At 40.8% G+C, this 20,650-nt stretch overlaps 1 protein-coding gene across 1 annotated transcript in view; it reads right to left on the bottom strand.

Moving 5' to 3' along the window:
• Window positions 1-20,650, bottom strand: part of LOC130458130 (uncharacterized) — a 71,389-nt gene that overhangs the window by 30,566 nt on the left and 20,173 nt on the right. The window contains exons 7-14 of the mRNA XM_056821111.1: window positions 17,014-17,138; window positions 15,730-15,893; window positions 14,657-14,817; window positions 12,523-12,647; window positions 10,860-11,023; window positions 9,791-9,951; window positions 1,796-1,920; window positions 231-394 (exon numbers count right to left, since the gene is read on the bottom strand). Coding sequence (XP_056677089.1) covers window positions 231-394; window positions 1,796-1,920; window positions 9,791-9,951; window positions 10,860-11,023; window positions 12,523-12,647; window positions 14,657-14,817; window positions 15,730-15,893; window positions 17,014-17,138 — 1,189 coding nt within the window. The remainder of the gene's footprint in view (window positions 1-230; window positions 395-1,795; window positions 1,921-9,790; window positions 9,952-10,859; window positions 11,024-12,522; window positions 12,648-14,656; window positions 14,818-15,729; window positions 15,894-17,013; window positions 17,139-20,650) is intronic.

Raw genomic sequence — 20,650 nt, 5'->3', positions numbered from 1 at the left:
TCATGGGAGTTCAGATAACGTAGTGCCTATGCTTTCTGAGGAATTATTACTTACGAGAACCACAAGTAGAATCTATTAATGGCCTAAATGACTTATGAGTTTTCTTACCATTTTCGAGATCATACAAAATGATCTCAGAGCAACACCTCATTTTCAAGTGGATTCTGCCCTTCCCAAGCAATGCTCCAGCCTCCGAGTCACTCATGCAGCCACAGACCTCCTGCACTTACCAAAGAGCTCTGTTTCTGAAGGTTGAACAGTTCATCCTGATACAGAACAGCAGCAAAGGGATGAACGGTCGGGAGCTGGGCCTCAGGTTTCATGAGTGCCATCACGGTGTTACTGGGATGACCTTCCCGAATCACAGCATTGATCTCATCGACAGCAGCGAGCCCTGGAGGACAAGGAGGCAGTCAGATGGCAGTCAGAATCACACTTTATGTACTTGCTGGTGTTTCCCATTGAATCTCTCAGGTATTGGGATTAAAAATCACTACTTTTATGGGGAGAACTAGCCGCTCCAATCATCCAAATGCTGACAAAATCACAGATATTATTCCTAGAGAGGTTGGGACATTTGAAAGCATGTGAAATGGAACCAAGCCTTAAAAATGGACTGACGTGGATGTCTGCCAAGAAAACAATATCAAAAGCATAAGGCAAAAAGAGGAAAAGGATACCGTACAACGTGTGTAACTTCAGAGAAATTAAGAAGAGTCAAAGCTGACAAGTCAAAGAAGGGGTCCAGGATAGGGAAGATCATAAGGATGAGAGGAGGCAGAGCCAAGTATAAAAAAAAAATTAAAACTTGAAATATCCCACAGAGTAGCTGAGAGCTTATGTCCTGTAAAACCCTCAGGATACCAATTAAGAAATTGAGGCCCATGGAGAACAAATCATTTTCCAACAGTCCCAAAGACCTTAGTGGTGTAGCTGGGAAGAGAAATACAGACTCCAGATTTTCATCCATTTTGTTCCTCTCAGGAATCTAAGAAGGTATCAGCAACTTGTCAAGGAAAGGGAGCAAGAAAAAATTCTGCACCGAATAGGTGACATGCACTATGCTGTTCAGTGCTGCATAAATATCATCTCCTTTGATCCTCACCAGAACTCTGAGAGGTAGGTACTATTATTTCCCCCATATTGATTTGGAGGAAACTCAGGCAAAGTCTAAATCATTGGCCTAGGATCATATATCCAGCCAGTCACTGAGACAAAACTTGAACTCAAGCCTCCCTCACTATGGAGTCAGCACTGTAGACACTGAGCTACACATCAGATATTTCCTCATTATTCGAGAATGTTTCCTTGGATGATTAAATGTTTAGTCCAATATCCCATATCCTTTCCATTTCTATCACCATCAGTGATCAAAATGATGATCAGAGCTCTACAGTCCAGAGAGTATAAAGTTATATTCATTGCATTGTAAAAGGCACCTTTAGAAGTCATCTAGAGAAGTTGGAGCTTGTGGATAAGAGTGTTGAACGTGAAGTTCGGAAGTCCTGGATTCAGATAAGGCCTCACATATTTTGCAAACTGAGTGACCTTGTGAAAGTCATTTAACTCCATCTGCCTAGTCCTTACCTCTTTTCCGGTGTGAAATCAATACTAGTATCATTTTCCTTCCATTTACTAAGACAAAAATCATGTAATGAATATTAGAACAATTTCCCTGACAAAAGGGCTAAAATTAAAAATCCTAGAATTAAAATTGAGTAAACCATTGGGTAAATGTCAAACCATCCAGAATACCAACTCAACCATTTTGCAAAACCAAACTGACTGCACTTACTTGATTTTTCTTCTTGAATTTCCACATAAATGATATCAATAAGATTTTGTATTTCATTCCGGCTCAGTTTATCTTGTCCTTTAGATGAGGTTTCTCTTTTGATAGAGATGAGCCTGATAGCATACCTGGGGAAGACAAAAGTCACCAAACATACATGAATTTTAATTTTCCTATTGAGTTGACTTCTTACCAAATTGACTAAACAGGACAGACACTGGGAGAGCGACACATTAGAATAATAAGAGAAAAAGGACGAAGCAGTGTTTGTAGCCCTTCAATGACATTCATCATAGAAGCATGTGTAAAAAGATGACTTTGCTAAGGGAAAAGCCCTTTGGGGACTCGAGTGTCTTGAGGACACCATGGCCTCACCAATTAGCCTCTGACCACCAGGAACCCATACCTAATTAGGGCTTACACTTTTAGGTGGGGGCATGCCAACAAATGGAAGGCTCAGGGAAGGAAGGTCTTAGGTAGCTCTCCTGTCCTGAGAGAATAACAGTGTAGGAAGCACCTCAGACCCTTTCTAGCTGTGTCACCCTCTGTAAATCATAGCCCCCAGTTGCATGGTCCTTGTTGTTCTTCTCTCTTAGAACTGACAGAAGGAGAGTGATTAACAAAATGGAAAAGAAAAAAAGAATTCATTGCTATTGTCTAAGTGAGAGCTGATGAGGGGCCCAATTTCCCTGGGAGTTATATAGATGAACTGGAGATCTAAGAGGTTCTGGGCATGTAGAATGCACCAGATTTGATAACAGAAAAGGAGTTTCTTTCCCTACATGTGGACCTGGCAAATCCCTCTCGTAGACTGTGTGGTAGAGACTTGAAGAGAGAGAGGTGGTTTGACTGACCAAGAAAGGAAGCAAGCCTAGTTGTAGGGGGAAGAAGCTGAACTGATCCTTGGAGCTTCTGTCCCAGGCTGAAGGACCTTTGGGGGGGGGTTCTGAAATTAGGCTGAGAGACCTTGATGACTTTTTAAAAATAAAAGAAGACTTAATAGTTGTCCTCCATCTCTTTGACTGTCCCTCTGTCACACAGGAACTTGAGTCCATAATGTGCTGTTTCCCTAAACTTGTGGACAGTCCTTTAAATCCCAAAAGGAGCTGAAATTGGCATTCAGAATCTTTGATCCAGATTTCAAAGATGTCGCGTTCCTATTGTCTGAACTGTTCAGTCCTCATGAACAGAGACAATTTTTGGAGAAGACTAGATCTGACATCAAATTGACTAACTGGCCAACAGTAGAACAAAGAGGGTATATGGACTTTGCCAATTCAACTAGCATGTCCTACAAGAAAAGGTGCAGGGAAGATTTGCTGTAGGCCATTAAGAAATACTGTTCTAAGCTAAATGCATGGGACAAGTTTGACAAGATCAGGCAGGATAAAGGGGAACATACTGCCACATACATAGACCGTCTGTCAGAGATGGCAGAATCCATCTTAGGTCTAGAAGCCGATACTGAAGAAACAGCTGGACATGTCCATAGGCAAATTCTCAGTGGATGCACACCGAATTCGAAAACATTTTTCAAAAACTATTTCCCTAAGTACGACTCAGTTTCCCTGATTGAATTGAGAGACACAGCGAGTTAGTTACCTATTTGAAAACAATTCAGATCAAACCAAACAAGTTCAAGACCTGAAAGATAAGTTAGAGAAGACAGACAATGATTTGAAACAAAAGGAAATTGATGAAATTAAAAATCTGAACACAGAACTTTCAAAACATCTAGTCTCCAGAAACCTAGTTACCAGGCATGACCAGTGCAGAAGGAGACTAGGGAATGTTTCTTTTGTCACAGGGAAGGTCACTTGATTAGAAACTTCTTTTTGAAGAAGAAACATGAGAGTAATAACAAAGACAAACAAAATGCACAGACTAGGTACAAGAAGTCCACTTGTTGTTCACATTGCAAGTTGAAGTCCTCACAGCAAGCTTGGGGCTTGAATGAAATGCAACTGGCTATAAAAACTGGAGCAAAGCCAAAGTATTCTCATGTGGCCAGAAGAGAGTTATGAAGCCAGGCCCATAAGTTGTATAGTGTGACACTTGGAGGTAGAAGAAACAGTGAGAAAGAGGCTGCAGTTAAAAACAATAGAAAAAGTTGGGAAATAGTGTAAAATTAGTGCAAGAAAGTGAATCTGTGAATGATAATACATGCCTTAAGGCAAGAGAAAGGCAGAGCCAGATTAAAGAAAATGAGGCAGAAATTAGGGAAATAATATCTCAAATAGTAAATGAGATGAAAGACTTTGAAATGAGCTGTATAATAACCACACAGGAAAAGTCTGTGAAGGAAATCATATCATTCTTAGAGAACTTCTTCCAGTGTAGAGTGGATAATGGGATTGAATTAAGCAAAAGAAAAGGAAGTCACAAGAACTCAAGCAGAAGTTTGTGATTGATACAAAGACACATAATTTCAATTCCCTAAAGGTTACTGTTCCTAAAGAGGACAATGCCTTAAAAACATTCACAAAAGACATCCCACCAGACTTAGTTAATTCTGTAAATGGCTTTATAGCAGGGGTACCCTTAGAAAGGACATCTAATTTGAATCCAGAAGGTAGTACCTTCCATCCAGCAGTGAGTGATGTAGATAAGGAAAAACTAACTGAAAATGAAGCTGAAATTACTTTTGAACACAATAATTATCATATTCAAAGTATTGGAGGTGACATTTCAGTTAAATTTGAAAAGCAGGATGTAATGGAATTCTTACCAACTGGAAAAACCACCATGGATTCAAAAGGCAGGCTTGAATCCCACATTCTAAGGAGCACTGGGAAACCTAGCCAAAGCTACTGCTATAATTTAGATTCAAGTTCCATTGTAGACTTCAGTGGGAATGGATTAAATAAAAAAAGAATTAACTGGGTTACATATGCACCTGGCAGAGAGTAGCAAGGACATGGACACTGGGTCAGTGGTTATGAACACCGTAGCTACTTAGCCAGAGACTGTTGTAGTGGGGGACAACATGAAGTAACATATCCTGATGGTGCAGGGAGAAATGTAGATGTACCAAAATTATTCCCAAAAGAAACTAATGAATTAGAGGGAATAATTCCTATCTCTACACAGTCAAAAGACAAGGGAAATGAACATAAACCTCAGACTAGTGTTAGAGTAGGATCTGTGATTATTAACAGTAGAGAAGATCTGCATAACCTCATACCATCAAGTTTACCAATTCAAGATGTAAATCTAAAGCTTAGTAATGACAAACTACCTGAAACTGATGTGAGGAACACAGAAGCTGATGACAAAGGCTTAGATCAAAACACAAAGCCAGAGTTACCAATATCTGACAAGAGTTTACATAGCATTGAGCAGAATCCAAAGAACATAGTGATTGGATTCAGTGATTCCGATTCAGACAAGGCATGCCAGAAGGATGAAGATGATGTAGAACAAATGCCTTATCAGTTTTATAAGCTTTATGAAGAGGTAGACGAGGAAGGGGATGTGTGGGACACAAGTAAAAAGAAAGAATACCTGGAACCAGTGAAAACAAGCTGTTACCAAGACAACGATGAGGAATTATTCTTTGGGCACAGAATAAGTTGAATAACATTAGAAGAAATTTATGCAAGCTTAGGGGTTGATAAGGAAGATGATTTTATAGATAAATTGAATTGCATGGCTTGTGCAGATACAGATTCTGAATGGGAAGGGGAATATCAAGAAACTTATTGAAAACTAGAGGAGGAGAGATAGATACACAATTTCACTTCAATTTTCTGACTTCAATACATAGGACAAGTACCATTCATGCTGTAACACTGACACTAAGATTTGTTGGAGTTACATAGGGCAACATATTACACTAAACCTTATGTGAATGAAGACTAGTCGTAGGTAGCATAATGAATAAGTTATTACCGCAAAAGAAGATCAAGTAATTCAACTACAAAAACACTCCTAAACTTGCAGCAGAAAAATTCCAACTTCATAACTAGGACAGACTTTACATCTATAATGATTATGGCAACATAGATTCACATTGGTTGAATTTGTTATCAAGTTTAACAGCAAGTTATAGATGAAAACTGAAAAAAAGGTTATCCATATCTCTCAACCTTCATCCTAAAGCAGTCTTTGCCAGGGGAAGGAAGGGAAAGAGGGTATGCCATGAATATATTATCTCATAATTTCAGATATCTCACATGTCATCAGTGATGATACATATACAGATGGCATCTGAAAAAAAAAGTCCTAGACATGAACTGCAACATGAATAGCCCAAGAAGAAATCAAAAATCCTTGTGAATGTAAGCCTACTGGAAACACAGGAAAGCATATCCACCAAGCAGAGCCACCAGAATACAGAAGAGAGAGCCCTGCATATGTTGTAATAATGAAAGGATATCATCCCTGAAGAAATGTAGCTAGTTACAGCCAAAAGGAAAACATTAGCAGACATAAAAAACCTCAATATAATATGTAAAAGTCTCTGCCTGACACAATAACAAAACAGAAAGAAACAATGTTGTTATAAATGAATACACTATTCTCTAGATTCTATCTCCAAGATACAGAACTGAAGCAAACATTTGTTAAATCTTTTAGTGAAATGTGAAACAACAAGAATTAGCTAACTTGCACTCACTATTCTTAGGCATAATGCTCATATCCATCCATGAGAACACCTGTACACTTTAACTGCAGGCACAAAGATGTTCAAATGCAAAAGCTTACCCCCCTTGAATGAAGACATCACGTTATCCTAACTTGCAGACATGAAGATTGATAAATTCTGCATTCATGAAGACTACATCTTATTTCCATGCAAAAGTAACTTTTCACTCTTACTTACACACACATGTGAAAATCTCACACACATACATTGTTCATGTGTTCCGGGTTCCTGATTGTACCAGTGGATTGTGATTCCAAGACTGGATGATGGTGACTGGCATGCAGACCAGATGAAGGACCAGAGAGGAAGAAAGAGTTTCTACAAGCAACATGAATGGACATGGAAGGACTTTGGAATTTTGAAATCTTGGAACTTTTGACCATGAAGATATGTAAAGATGCGTCGTATATGTGAACATTACACATATATGCATGCACATCCTACATAGGAAAGTAAGATATCTCATGGAATGGGTAAGTATACAATGTGCACAGTTGCACATCAGTAAACACACTGACAAAACTTTCTGTGGAAAATTCAGACAGATAGAGATATTTCTTTTCTGCATGAGTTTGCACAGAAATTTAGAATGATGTACATATGTAAATTTGTATGGATCCTATGTATACTAATAACTAACATGCAAACTATATTAGAGTACTTTATTAATATATTCTAATAACTAACATAAGTGATAGTCTAGTGTCTTTGTTCAAGTCTCAGGAAGTAGAGACAGAAGTTCATCAGTACAGAAGTGAGATTGCATCATAATGGTAGATTACCATTTGTTAGTAGTAGGAGATTTTACTTAGTGACTGTAAATTCATTAGGAAATAGGACATTTGCATGTTCAATATGTTAGTGACATTGTTGAAATGATTTGAATATTGTCACTTGATTTGTTATGAAATAACTATGTTCATGTAAATCCCTTACCTAAACCATTTTCCTATCCTACTCTTATCTTAGCATTTAGGTAGATAGAATAGCTAAGATTAGTTTAGGATTCTGTTATTTTGGGGGAGGTAAGGGTATATTTATAACAAAGCAGAGTTAAGATAGAGAGATGAAATTATTATTAAGGTAAATATCATTGAAAAATCCAAGTTGCATTTTTTATCAAATAAAAGGGGGGATTGTGGTAGAGACTTGAAGAGAAAGAGGTTTTTCAGGAAAAGCCAAGATACAAGAACCAAGGCTGGGCACCTGTCTGTCAATCAAGAAGAAGGTTCCAAACGGATTGTTCCCAGGAGGAAAGCCAGTTGGGGCTGGCTGAAGGACCCTTGTGGGGGCTGGCTTGGCCTTAGGCTCTCTCACCAAAGGAAAAACCTCTGCTCTCTCTAGGGATTTGACTGACCAAGAAAGGAGGCAAGCCTAGCTGTAGAGAGAAGAAGCTGAACTGATTTTGTTAGTTCTGTCCCAGGCTGAAGGACCCTTGGGGGGGGGGGGGTCTGGAGTTAAGCTAAGAGACATTGGTGGCTTTGTGAAGAAGAAAGAAGATTTTAAACAGTTGTCCACCATCTCTCTAACTGTCCCTCTGTCACAGTTGTGACTGGACTACTTTCCCAAATCCTCAAATTCTCCCTCATTTTAGATTAGGGAAACCCTCAACCCTCTTACCTCAGTCTCCCATCCTGATGTTTCCCAATAAACCCCTTACCTGAGCAAGAATACAAGAGTATTTTATAGTCCACTCAGGGAGGAGGGAGGAAGCCAAAAGGCTTCAAGAAGCGGATGGTTAAGGAAGGGATTAAGAGGGTAGGAAATATATTGATCGATTAGCCTTCAAATAGGGATCAATAGGCAAACCCCAGTGCATTCCCCCGTGGCAGCATCCTTCTTATCTGTACAAGCATCTCTCAACATCTCTCTAGCTCTATCTCTGAAGTAGTACCTTCTATCTCAAGTGTCCACATGCTAGCAGCTCTTTCTAGTCTCAAGCCAGAGTACATCAATCACTACGACAAGAAATAATTCACAACAGATTTACATTTCTATTACAACTGTAAAGGCCAGGAGGGCAAAAGTGGTCTCATAACTAAGAGGTTTATCTCAATCTAAGTCACATAGACGTGGTTCTCTGAATAGAGTTTGTTTCCATATTCTGAGTGTGGAATTTGGAGTCAGAAGAGCTGGATTAAAATCATGATTCTAGACACATTTAGGTGGCTAGGAGCATTGACAATCAATTTGAGAGTGGGGCAGGCTTGAATTCAAAGAGGACCCCAGATACTTCCTCACTGCTTAACTCTGGAAAAGTCACTTTACTTGCATTCTCTAGCCCTTTCTCCTCTATTACTTTAGAACCAAAGCATAAGAGGGATCCTAAATTGTAAGGTATAGTTTTTTTTTTAATCCTTACTCTACTATTGAATAACTGTGTAACCACAGGCTAAGCCCCCTCAAAAAACTCTCTAAGACTCAGTTTCCCTCTCTGTAAAAGAGGTGTCTGGCTTAGCTGACCTCTAACAAATCTTTCCTCTTGAGATCCTTTGCTCATCTTGGTGGTGATGGTTAGATGTGGAATTTCACCAAATTTTATAATTGGGCAATATCTCCCCTCTGGTAGTCACCAACATAAATGATGAAAAGCCTGTAGAGCCTGACTGAAAAGTATCCTGGCCTTGCCCTCTCACCCATTCAGGCATGTTTCTTTCTCAAACTTTTCACTTTGGTTTAGAACATCCACCCATCCTGCACTAATGGCTCCAGTGTCTTTGCTGTCCAGGAGTGAGTTCTGACAGCATCAAATGAAAGGAACAGCAGCTGAACATGGGCACGTGCCAGCTAGGACCCTGTTCAGGGCTGTCCCAAGGAAATAGCAAAAGGAAGCCCCCTCTTCCCAATGTCTGTTTTTCCCCCTAGTAGAGCAGGTGATAGGGCAGATAGTTGGGGATGATCAGATCTACCAATGGAGAGAGTCCCTTAGACACTGAGAACTCAATTTGGTGTGGCTCATGCAACCAAGACAGGACTCAAAGGCAGGTCCTGCTGACTTCTTCCTGAGCTTGTTACCGGACCTCTCTTACTGGAAAGAAAGCCCAAGGTAGCCACTCTACATGAAAGCATAGCAAATGAGTAAGTTACGGTGGCAGCTTCTCTTACATCCCCCACAGTTGAATGGAACAAGTCCAACTTTTTGGAAAAGGAAATACACTGAAGACAACCTACATGAGAACTCTTAGCTCTTCATGACCACTTAGAATATGGCTGATCAGGAAATAAAACCTTTCAAACGGGCCTTGACAGAAAGGACTCCATCCTTGAGATTGGAGGTCCCTGGAGCCAATGATTCCTGAATCTCACCGGTACCACTGACAAAGATCTGAAAGGAATGAGGGATCCCTTACCGTTCCAAGTGTTCTTCATTCAGGTTATGGAAGTCAATTGAGGGATTTTGAAGATGATTCTGTACAGACACAAGATCTTCCATTTCCAATGCTTTGTTAAGCAAAGCAACACCTGACACCATTTTTACTGTCATGGCCAGCTCCTTGGCAGCCAGATAGTTCTGTGGGGAAACATGAGGCAATTGGAAGAATTTTCACAGCATTACATAAAAGATAACTAAAAAGAAAAACCCACAAAAAAGAAAAATGAAAAACCTTCATTAAACACTTTTCTTCCAAGGGTGATGTGGTAAAGAACTGTGAAAATGAAATGAATAACAGTAATAGTGGATACCAAGATGAATAAGGATGGATAATAAGGAAAAACAGTGTAGACCGTGATTATACCAACAGCTGATAATTCAACAAGCTGATTATCAGGGCCACATGAGATAATGTAACACAGAGCAGTGCTATCATTTCAGAAAGATTGCTTTAAGGATTAGAAAGATTTTTTTATTCTCTTGCCTTCAGTTTTAAAATCAATACTGTGCATTAGTTCCAAGGCGATAGAGTGGTTAGGGCTAGGCCATGGTTGTTAAGTATATTAAGTTAGGCCACACGAACTTAATGTTTCATAGAAGTGCCCTTGGGGGGTTTCCTCCTATTGGCCTACCTTTTCCATTTCAGTCTATTTTGTAAATTCCTTATCTTCTGCTAAGTAGATATTCCAAGCAGAAAAGTGGTAAGGGCTAGGTCATTGGGTTTAGTGCTTTGTCCAGGGTCAGCCAGCCACAAAGGCTCCCAGGCCACACAATAACCGAAGTCTGCAGGACCCCCGGTCCAATGCTCCCTCCACGGGACCACCCATCATGGCAGTCCGGACGACGCAGTGCCTATGCTTTCTGGGGAATCACTACTTTAAGTGAAGGGCAACTAGATCCTATGGATGGCCGCAAAGTCCCAGCAGCTTTCTTCCCCTTCTGCCATGATCTCAGAGCAACACCTCATTTTCAAGTGGATTCTGCCCTTCCCAAGCAATGCTCCAGCCTCCGAGTCACTCATGCAGCCACAGACCTCCTGCACTTACCAAAGAGCTCTGTTTCTGAAGGTTGAACAGTTCATCCTGATACAGAACAGCAGCAAAGGGATGGACGGTCGGGAGCTGGGCCTCAGGTTTCATGAGTGCCATCACGGTGTTACTGGGATGACCTTCCCGAATCACAGCATTGATCTCATCTATAGCAGCGAGCCCTGGAGGACAAGGAGGCAGTCAGATGGCAGTCAGAATCACACTTTATGTACTTGCTGGTGTTTCCTCTTGAATGGCTCAGGGATTAGGGTTAAAGATCACTACTTTTACGGGGAGAACTAGCCTCTCCAATCAACATTTACACCAATCATTACAATTCTTAGACTATATGAGAGCTGAATTATACTTTATGATAAGATGAAGCTGGAGTCTTAGGTTTTCTACCCATCCAAATGTTACAAAAAGTTTTGGAGCAGTACAGCTGACAAAATCACAGATATTATTCCTAGAGAGGTTGGGACATTTGAAAGCATGTGAAATGGAACCAAGCCTTAAAAATAGACTGATATAGTTGTCTGCCAAGAAAACAATGTCAAAAGCATAAGGCAAAAAGAGGAAAAGGATACCTTGTGTAATTTCAGAGAAATTAAGAAGAGTTGAGGCTGACAAGTCAAAGAAGGGGCCCAGGATAGGGAAGATCATAAGGATGAGAGGAGGTGGAAACAAATGTAAAAAACTAAAACTTGAAATATCCCACAGAGTAGCTGAGGGCTTATGTCTTGTAAAACCCTCAGGATACCAATGAAGAAATTGAGGCCCATGGAGAACAAATCATTTTCCAACAGTCCCAAAGACCTTAGTGGAGTAGCTGGGAAGAGAAATCCAGACTCCTGATTTTTATCCTTTTTCATTCTGGAAGGAATCTAAGAAGGTATCAGCAACTTACTTAGTCAAGGAAAGGGAACAAGGATGAATTCTACACCTACTTGGTGACAGATTTTCGGCTGCTCAGTGCTGCATAATTATCATCTCCTTTGATCCTCACCACAACTCTGAGAGGTAGGTACTATTATTTCCCCCATATTGGTTTGGAGGAAACTCAGGCAGAGTCTAAATCATTGGCCTGGGATCATATATCCAGCCAGTCACTGAGACAAAACTTGAACTGAAGCCTCCTTCACTATGGAGTTGGCACTTTAGATACTGAGCCACACATCAGATATTTCCTCATTATTCGAGAATGTTTCCTTGGATGATGAAATGTTTAGTCCAAAATCCCATATCCTTTACATTTCTATCACCATCAGTGCTCATAATGATGATTTTTGGTCAAGAGAGTGTGAAGTTGTATTCTTTACATTGTAAAAGGTACCTTTAGAAATCCTCTAAAGTAGAAGTTGTTGGCTATGGATAAGTGTTGAATGTGGAGTTGGGAAAGACTGGATTCATATTTGGCCTCACATATTTTGCTACCTGAGTGACCTTGTAAAAGTAATTTAACTCCTCTTGCCTAGCCCTTACTTCTCTTTTGGTGTGAAAACAATACTAGTACCATTTTTTCTTCCATTTACTAAGACAAAAATCATGCAATTAATATTAGAAAAATGTCCCTGACAAAAAGGCTAGAATTAAAAATTGAGTAAGGAATTGGGTAAAAACTTCAATTATCCAGATAATGACATTCTCAGCCATTCTGCAAAACCGAACTGACTGCACTTACTTGCTTTTTCTTCTTGAATTTCCACATAAAAGATATCAATGTGATTCTGGATTTCATTCCGGCTCAAGATATCTTGTCCATGAGATGAGGCTTCTCTTTTGATGGACATGAGCCTGCTAGCGTACCTGGGGAAGACAAAAGTCACCAAACATCCATTATCTTTAAATGTCCTTTTCAGTTGACGAAACACGACAGATACTGGGAGAGCGACCTATGAAAAGAGTAGGAGAACAGGCAGGCAGCAGGGTTTGTAGCCCTTCCATGACATTCACCCTAGAAGCATGTGTAAAACGATGACATTGCGAAGGGAAAAGCCCTGTAGGGACTCGAGTGTCTAGAGGATGCCATGGACACACCAAAGAGCATCTGACCACAAGGAACCCGCACCTCCGTAGGACTTACACAGGGATGGAAAGGTATTTACAGCACACAGAAAATGACTTCCAGGTGGGGGCAAGCCCACAAAGGGAAGCCTCAGGGAAGGGACGTCTCGCGTAGCTGTCCTGCCCTGACAGAACTAAAGTCTAGGAGGCACCTCAGACCCTCCCTAGCTGGGTGAGCCTCTGTAAATCATAGTGCCCACTTGCCCAGCCCTTCTTGTTCTTCTGTCTTAGAAATAACAGAAGGAGGGGGATTAACAAAATGGAAAAGAAAAAAAAAGGCATTGCTATTGTCTAAGTGAGAGATGATGAACGGCCCCACTTGCCTGGGAGTCATTTCGATGGACTGGAGATCTAAGAAATTCTGGGCATGTAGAATGCACCAGAGTTGACAAGAGAAAAGCAGTTTCTCTCTGACCTTGTGGACCTGGCTAATCCCACTCTGAGAGTGTCAAGGCCAGAAGGGGCAAAGTGGTCTCATGTCGGAAAGGTTTATCTCCATCGCAGTCACAGAGCCATGGTTTTCTACACACAGTTGGTTTCCATATTCTTCAGACTGTGGAATTTGGAGTCAGAAGAGCTGGATGAAAATCCTGACTCTAGGTGGCTTGGGGTATTGAGAGTCAGGCTGAGAGAGGGGAGGTCTTTGATTCAAAGAGGACCCCAGACACTTCCTAGCTGCCTAAACCTGGACAAGTCACTTTGCCTGCATTCTCTAGTTCTTACTGCTCTTTTGCCTCAGAACCAAAGCATAATACAGATCCTAAGATGTAAAGTAAAGATGTTTTTAAATATACTTAGTCTATCATGAACTTCCCATGGGACCAAAGATAAAGCCAGTAAACCTCTCTAAGCCTTGGTTTCCTTCTCTGCTAAAGAGGTGACTGGGTTAGGTGACCTCTAACATATCTTTCCTCTCGAGATCCTTTGCTCATCTTGGGGGTGGGAGGTGGGTAGTGGGGTATTTTTCCATATTTTAAAACTGGGCAATCACTCCCCTTTGGTGGTCCCCAGCACAAATGGTCTTGCCCTCTCCCTCATTCAGGCATGTTTCTTTCTCAAACTTTTCACTTTGGTTTAGAACATCCATCCATCCTGCACTAATGACTCCAGTGTCTTTGCTGTCCAGGAGTGAGTTTTGGTAGCACCAAATGAAAGGAACAGCAGTTGAAGATTGGCATGTGCTAGCTAGGACCATGTTCAAGGCTGTCCCCAGGAAAAAGCAAAAGGAAGCCCCCTCTTATCAATGTCTGTTTCCCCCCATATTATAGCAGGTGATGGGACAGATGGTTCGTGATGATGACATCTACCATTGCTGAGAGGCGCCTTAGACACTGAGAGCTCAACATGGTCTGGCTCAAGCAGGCCACAGAGGACTCAAAAGCAGGTCATGCTCACTTCTTCTTGAGCTTGTTACGGAACCTCTTTTGCTGGAAAGAAAGCCCAAGGTAGCCACTCTACATGAAAGCATGGGAAATGTGTAGGTTATGGTGGCAGCTTCCCTTACATCCCCCACAGTTGAATGGAACAAGTCCACTTTTTTGGAAAAGGAAATACACTGAAGACGACCTACACGAGCATTCTTAGCTCTTCATGACCACTTAGAATATGGCCGATCAGGAAACCAAAAACATTTCCAAAGGGGTTTGATAGGAAGGACTCCATCCTTGAGATTACAGGTCCCTGGAGCCAATGATTCCCGAATCTCACAGGTACCACTGACAAAGAGCTGAAAGGAATGAGGGATCCCTTACCTTTCCAAGTGTTCTTCATCCAGGTTATGGAAGCCTATTGAAGGATGTTGTAGATGATGCTGTATGGACACCAGATCCTCAGTTTCTAATGCCTGGTTAAGCAAAGCAACACCTGACACCACTTTCACTGTCATGGCCAGCTCCTCAGGCGCCAGATAGTTCTGTAGGAAATATATGGCAATGAGAAGAATTTTCACAGGATTAAACAAACTATCACAAAAAAAGCACAAAAATAAAAAATGTACAACCTTCATTAAACCCATTTCTGCTAAGAGTTCTTGGATAAAAACATGTCAAAACGAAATGAATATGAGTAACAGTGTATACCAAGAAGCATAAGGATGGATAACAAGGATTATCAGTGTAGTCCATGACTAAAGCCATAGCTGATAATTATAAAAAGTGATTATCAGGGCCACATAGCATAATCTCACAAAGAGCAATGCTATTTTTTCAGATATAGTGCTTTAAAGCTTAGGCAGGTTTTTTTTCCAATCCCTTGCCTTGTGTTTTAAAATCAATACTGTGCATTAGTTCCAAGGTAAGAGAGAGGAAAGGGCTAGGGAATGGGGCTTAAGTAAATTAAGTTAGATCACATGGCTTTAAGGTTTCCTGGTTTTTCTCCTTGTTCCCTATCTATTCCATCTCAGTCTATTTGTTAATTCGCTGACCTTCTGTCTTAGAATTAATGCTACATAGAGATTCCAAGGCAGAAAGGTGGTAAGGACTAGGCCAATGGGATTAAGTGCCTTGACAACTGTCAGCAAGCTACAAAACGTCTGAGGCCACACAGGAACCGATGACTCGATGATTCGTGGTCCAATGATCCATCCATGGGAACATCTGTCATTGGAGTCCAGACAATGTGGTGCCTAGGATTTCTAGGAAATTATTATTTTAAAAGAACAAGTTGAATTTATGAATGACCTGAGTGACTTAAGACTTTCCTTACCATTCTGAGATCATTAAAAATGATCTCAGAGCAACACCTCATTTTCAAGTGGATTCTGCTCTTCCAAAGCAATACTCCAGTCTCTAAGTCACTCATGCAGCCACAGACCTCCTGGACTTACCAAAGAGCTCTGTTTCTGAAGGTTGAACAGTTCATCCTGATACAGAACAGCAGCAAAGGGATGAATGGTAGGGAGCTTGGCCTCAGGTTTCATGAGTGCCATCACGGTGTTACTGGGATGACCTTCCCGAATCACAGCATTGATCTTATCGACAGCAGCGAGCCCTGGAGGACAAGAAGGCAGTCAGATGACAGTCAGAATCATACTTTATTTACTTGGTGGTGTTTCCCATTGAATCTCTCAGGGACTGGGGTTAAAGATCACTACTCTTAGTGGGAGAACTGGCCTCACAAATCACCATTTACAAGAATCATTACAATATCTGGACCATATTATAGACAAATGATCCTTGATGAAAAGATGAAGATGGAGTTTTAGGCTTCCTGCCCATCAAAAGTTGGCAAAAAGTTTTGGAGCAACAACAGTTGATAAGATCACAGATATTATTCCTAGAGAAATTGGGACATTTCAAACCATGAGAAACCCAAAAAAGCCTTAAAATTTGACTGACACATATGTCTTCCAAGAAAACAATGACAAAAGCATGAGAAAAAAGATGAAAAAGATGCCACACAATGTATGTTACTTCAGAGAAATTAGGATGATTCACTGCTCAAAAATCAAAGATGGGGCCCAGGGCAGGGCAAATAACTAGGATGCGAGCTGGCGGCACCAAATATAAGAAAATTGACTTGAACTTAAACTTGAACTTAAACCTCCCTCACTATGGATTTAGTAATTTAGACATTAAGCCACACATCAGATATTCTCTGATGAATGGATAGTTTCCTTGGCTGACAAAATGTTTAGTCCAACATCCCACATCCTTTCCATTTCTATCAACATCGGTTCTTGTAATGATGATCAGAGCTCTACAGTCAAGAGAGTGTTAAGTTATATTCATTACATTGCAAAAGGCACCTTTAGAAATCACTTAGAGGGGTGTTGGAGGTTGAGGATAAGAGTATTGAACTTGGAGTTGGGAAGGTCTGGATTCAGATCTGGCCTCACATGTTTTGCTAACTGAGTGACCTTGTGAAAGTCATTTAACTCCACTTGCCTAGCCCTTACTTCTATTCTGGTGTGAAAACAATACTTATATCATTTTCTTTCCATTTACTAAGACAAAAATAATGTAATGAATATTCGAACAATTTCCCTGACAAAATGACTAGAATTAAAATTCCTAGAATTAAAATAGAGTAAACCATTGGATAAAAGTCAAACCTTTCGGGAATACCAACATTCTCAACCATTTTGCAAAACAAAACTGTCTGTACTTACTTGCTTTTTCTTCTTGAATTTCCACATAAAAGATATCAATGAGATTTTGGATTTCATCCCGGCTCAGGTTATCTTGTCCTTGAGATGAGGCTTCCCTTTTGATGGACATGAGCCTGGTAGCATACCTGGGGAAGACAAAAGTCACCATATATCATTTAGTTTTAATTTTCCTTTTAAGTTGACTTCTAACCAAATTGCTTAAACATGATGCTGAGAGCTACATATTAGAAGCAAAGCACTATGAGAAAAGGGAGGCAGCAGGGTTTGTAGTCCTTCAATGACATTCACCATAAAAACATGTGTAAAATGATTACGTTGCTAAGGGAAAAGCCCTTTGGGGACTGGAGTGTCTTGAGGATGCCATGGCCACACCAAATAGCCTCTGACCACAAGGAACCCACATCTCAGTAGGGCTTACACAGGGATGCAAAAACATTTACAGCACACATAAAATGACTTCCCGGTGGGGTTATACCGACAATGGAAGGATCAAGGAAGGAAGGTCTCTGGTAGCTGTCCTGCCCGGAGAGAACGAAAGTGTAGGAGGCACCTCAGACCCTTCCTAGCTAGGTGACCCTCTGTAAATCGTAGCACCCACCTGCTCAGCCCTTGTTGTTCTTCTGTCTTAGAAACAACAGAAGGAGAGGGATTAATAAAATGGAAAAGAAGAAAAAAAGGCATTGCTATTGTCTATGTGAGAGCTGATGAATGGCCCCACTCGCCTGGGAGTCATATCGATGGACTAGAGATCTAAGAGATGCTGGGCATGTAGAATGCACCAGATTTGACAAATGAAGGGGAGTTTCTCTCTATACAAGAGTGGAAAGGAAACAAACATGTTCTGCCACTGAAACAGGACTTTCTGCCACTGTGTTAGAACATTCCTAGTACATATTCTCAGTAATTCATGCCCCAGCAGAAATTTGGAAACATAGAGGATTTTTTGACACGTTCAGGCAAAGAGATTCCATATGCCAAGTAATAATGCAACTTCTTGAGGCCGTACAGCTACCCATCGAAGTGGTAATAATCCACTGTAGATCACACACAGGGGCTAATGATCATGAGTCCTTAGGAAAGCATAGAGCTGACATTACAGCAAAATTTGGAGCTAGAGAAGGACCTCTACATGTATTGAATTTCTCAGTAGTTGAACAGGACAATATAACTAATGCCTACAATGAACAGGAAATTCAATCATGGATAAAGAACTTAGGGGAAAAACAAATAAGAGTATATGGTTTTCACAACTAGGCAAGCCCATTCTGCCTAGAACGTTATTTTATTATGTGTGCAATGCAATACATGCACAATGACACTGAGGAACCCAAGCCGTGATTGATTCAGTGAGATGATTTTGGACTGCACAAGGAATATCCTGATATACCATAAGAGTTTGTCAAAAATGTAAAATTTGTCTACAGTTCAATCAGGGAGTTTATAAGACCAAAGGGTTAGGAGTTCATCCCTTAGCATATACTCCATTTGAATGCATACAGATAGATTTTATCAATGTGAGAAAAGACAAAGGGTTTAAGTATTGCCTTGTCATCATAGACAGACTGAGTATAGATGGCCAGAAGTTTTTCCTGCCAAAAAGAACAATGCGGCATTTGTGATCAAAATCCTATTAAAAGAAATCATACCTAGATTTGGGATTCCCACAAAATTGCACTCAGTCCGTGGAAGTCACTTTACTCAATCAACATTTTCTCCCAAAAATGGGAGAAAGAGATTAGCAGTCTCATAGACAAGACTTCACAATTGGAGAAAGAGCTGGAAGCATCTAATAGAAGGCCAGACAAAGTTGAAAAGCAAAACCAGTCCCTAACGACCAGAATTAAACAACTGGAAGACAGTGAGCATGCAAAACAGAAAGAATTAATAAAGCAAAGCCAAAAAATTAATGAATTAGAAGAAAACATGAAATATCTCACTGAAAAGGTCACAGACTTGGAAAACAGAGGAAGAAGAGACAACCTCAGAATTATTGGTCTCCCCGATAAACCAGAGATAAACAAAAACATAAATGCTATTCTACAGGAGATTATAGAAGAAAATTGCCCACATGTTCTGGAGCAAAGGGGGAAAATAGAAATAGAAGGGGTTCATAGAACACTATCTATACTAAATCCCCAAAAGACAACCCCTAGGAATGTAATCGCCAAATTCAAGAGCTTCCAAGCAAAAGAGAAAATCCTACAAGAAGCCAAGAAGAGGAGCTTCAGATATAGGGAGGCTCCCTAAGACACTAAGAGACCGCAAAGCATGGAACACAATATTTAGAAAGGCAAGAGAGCTGGGTCTCCAACCAAGAATCAACTACCCATCAAAACTGACTATATACGTCCAGGTGAAAGTATGGGCATTCAACAAAATTGAAGATTTCTAAGCATTTGCTAAGAAAAGACCAGAACATAGTGGAAAGTTTGATATCTAATCACAGAAAGCAAGAGAAACATGAAAAAGGTAAATATGAAAGAAAGGAAAAAGGAGATGAATCTTATCTTTTTTCTTTAAGTCAAACTCTCTTCTATAAGGACTACATTTACATCAAATTATATATATTAATATGTGGGGAATTGTATTGTGTAACTCTCAAAAAATTGTATGCACCATTAGAGTAATTAGAAGAATCATGCATAGGGAAAGATTGGGGCATCAAGAAGATTTGGTGAAAGGGGGAGCAAAGAAAGAAAAAGGGAAGGGGAAGCTTCAACAATACTAAGATTTACTTCAAGAAATGGGGGAGGGGAGACTTCCGGGTAATCATGGCTGCAATCTAGACGCTGCACGCTTTCTCTCCCCAGCACCCGAACGAAATAGACTACATCAAAGGAGCATAAAATCACCTTTGGAGGAACAGAAGGACTCCCCAGTACCCCACAGAGGCAAAGGTACGTGGGGCTTGAACATTTCGACACTAAAATAAGAAGGAAAAGCTTGCACAGAAAAGTGAACTGAGCCGCCCTTCCCCCCACCCCACCTCCCCCACTAAACCAGAGTGAGCTACCTGAGCGCTCACCAGGACAGCGAGTGAGTGGGGAGCGTCTCTGTCTGGGGGGGCACTCCAGGGTCCTTGGGATCTGGGGACTGCCAGGAAAAAACGTCTCAGGGCGCTTTCACTGGAGAAGCCAGCTTGGGGCGGGCTGCGCTGAACAACGCGCGCTGATTATCTGGGCGGAGCTGAATACCTGGGCTCGGAGGCTGGGAAGAACTAGTCTGAAGCAACCTAAATTCACAGAAAAACCACTCTTATAACCCAGACCCCAGACCAAAAAGGAAAGGGAAATAAAACCACCAAAGGGATGGCTCACATGGCCCAAAATCAAGCCTCCAGGAAGAAAGGGAAAAAAGTGACTATTGAAAACTTTTATGGTGGAAGTACCTAAGGAAAAGAGGAGAATAAGGAGGAAATCCAAAAAAATTCAGAACACGCCTCCCAAAATGGAAACTATCAACAAGCTCTGGAAGATCTCAAACTGGAACTTATCCAAAAGATGGAAACCTTCTGGAAAGAAAAATGGGAGAAAGAGATCAGCTGTCTGACAGATAAGACTGCTCAATTGGAAAAAGAACTCGAAGCATCCAATACAAGGGCAGACAAGGCTGAAAAGCAAATCCAGTCCCTAATGAC

This window comes from Monodelphis domestica, chromosome 3 (assembly GCF_027887165.1).
Source record: "Monodelphis domestica isolate mMonDom1 chromosome 3, mMonDom1.pri, whole genome shotgun sequence".
NCBI lineage: Eukaryota > Metazoa > Chordata > Mammalia > Didelphimorphia > Didelphidae > Monodelphis > Monodelphis domestica.
Note: the sequence above shows the minus strand (reverse complement) of the source record. Positions and strands in the feature narration are given on the sequence as shown.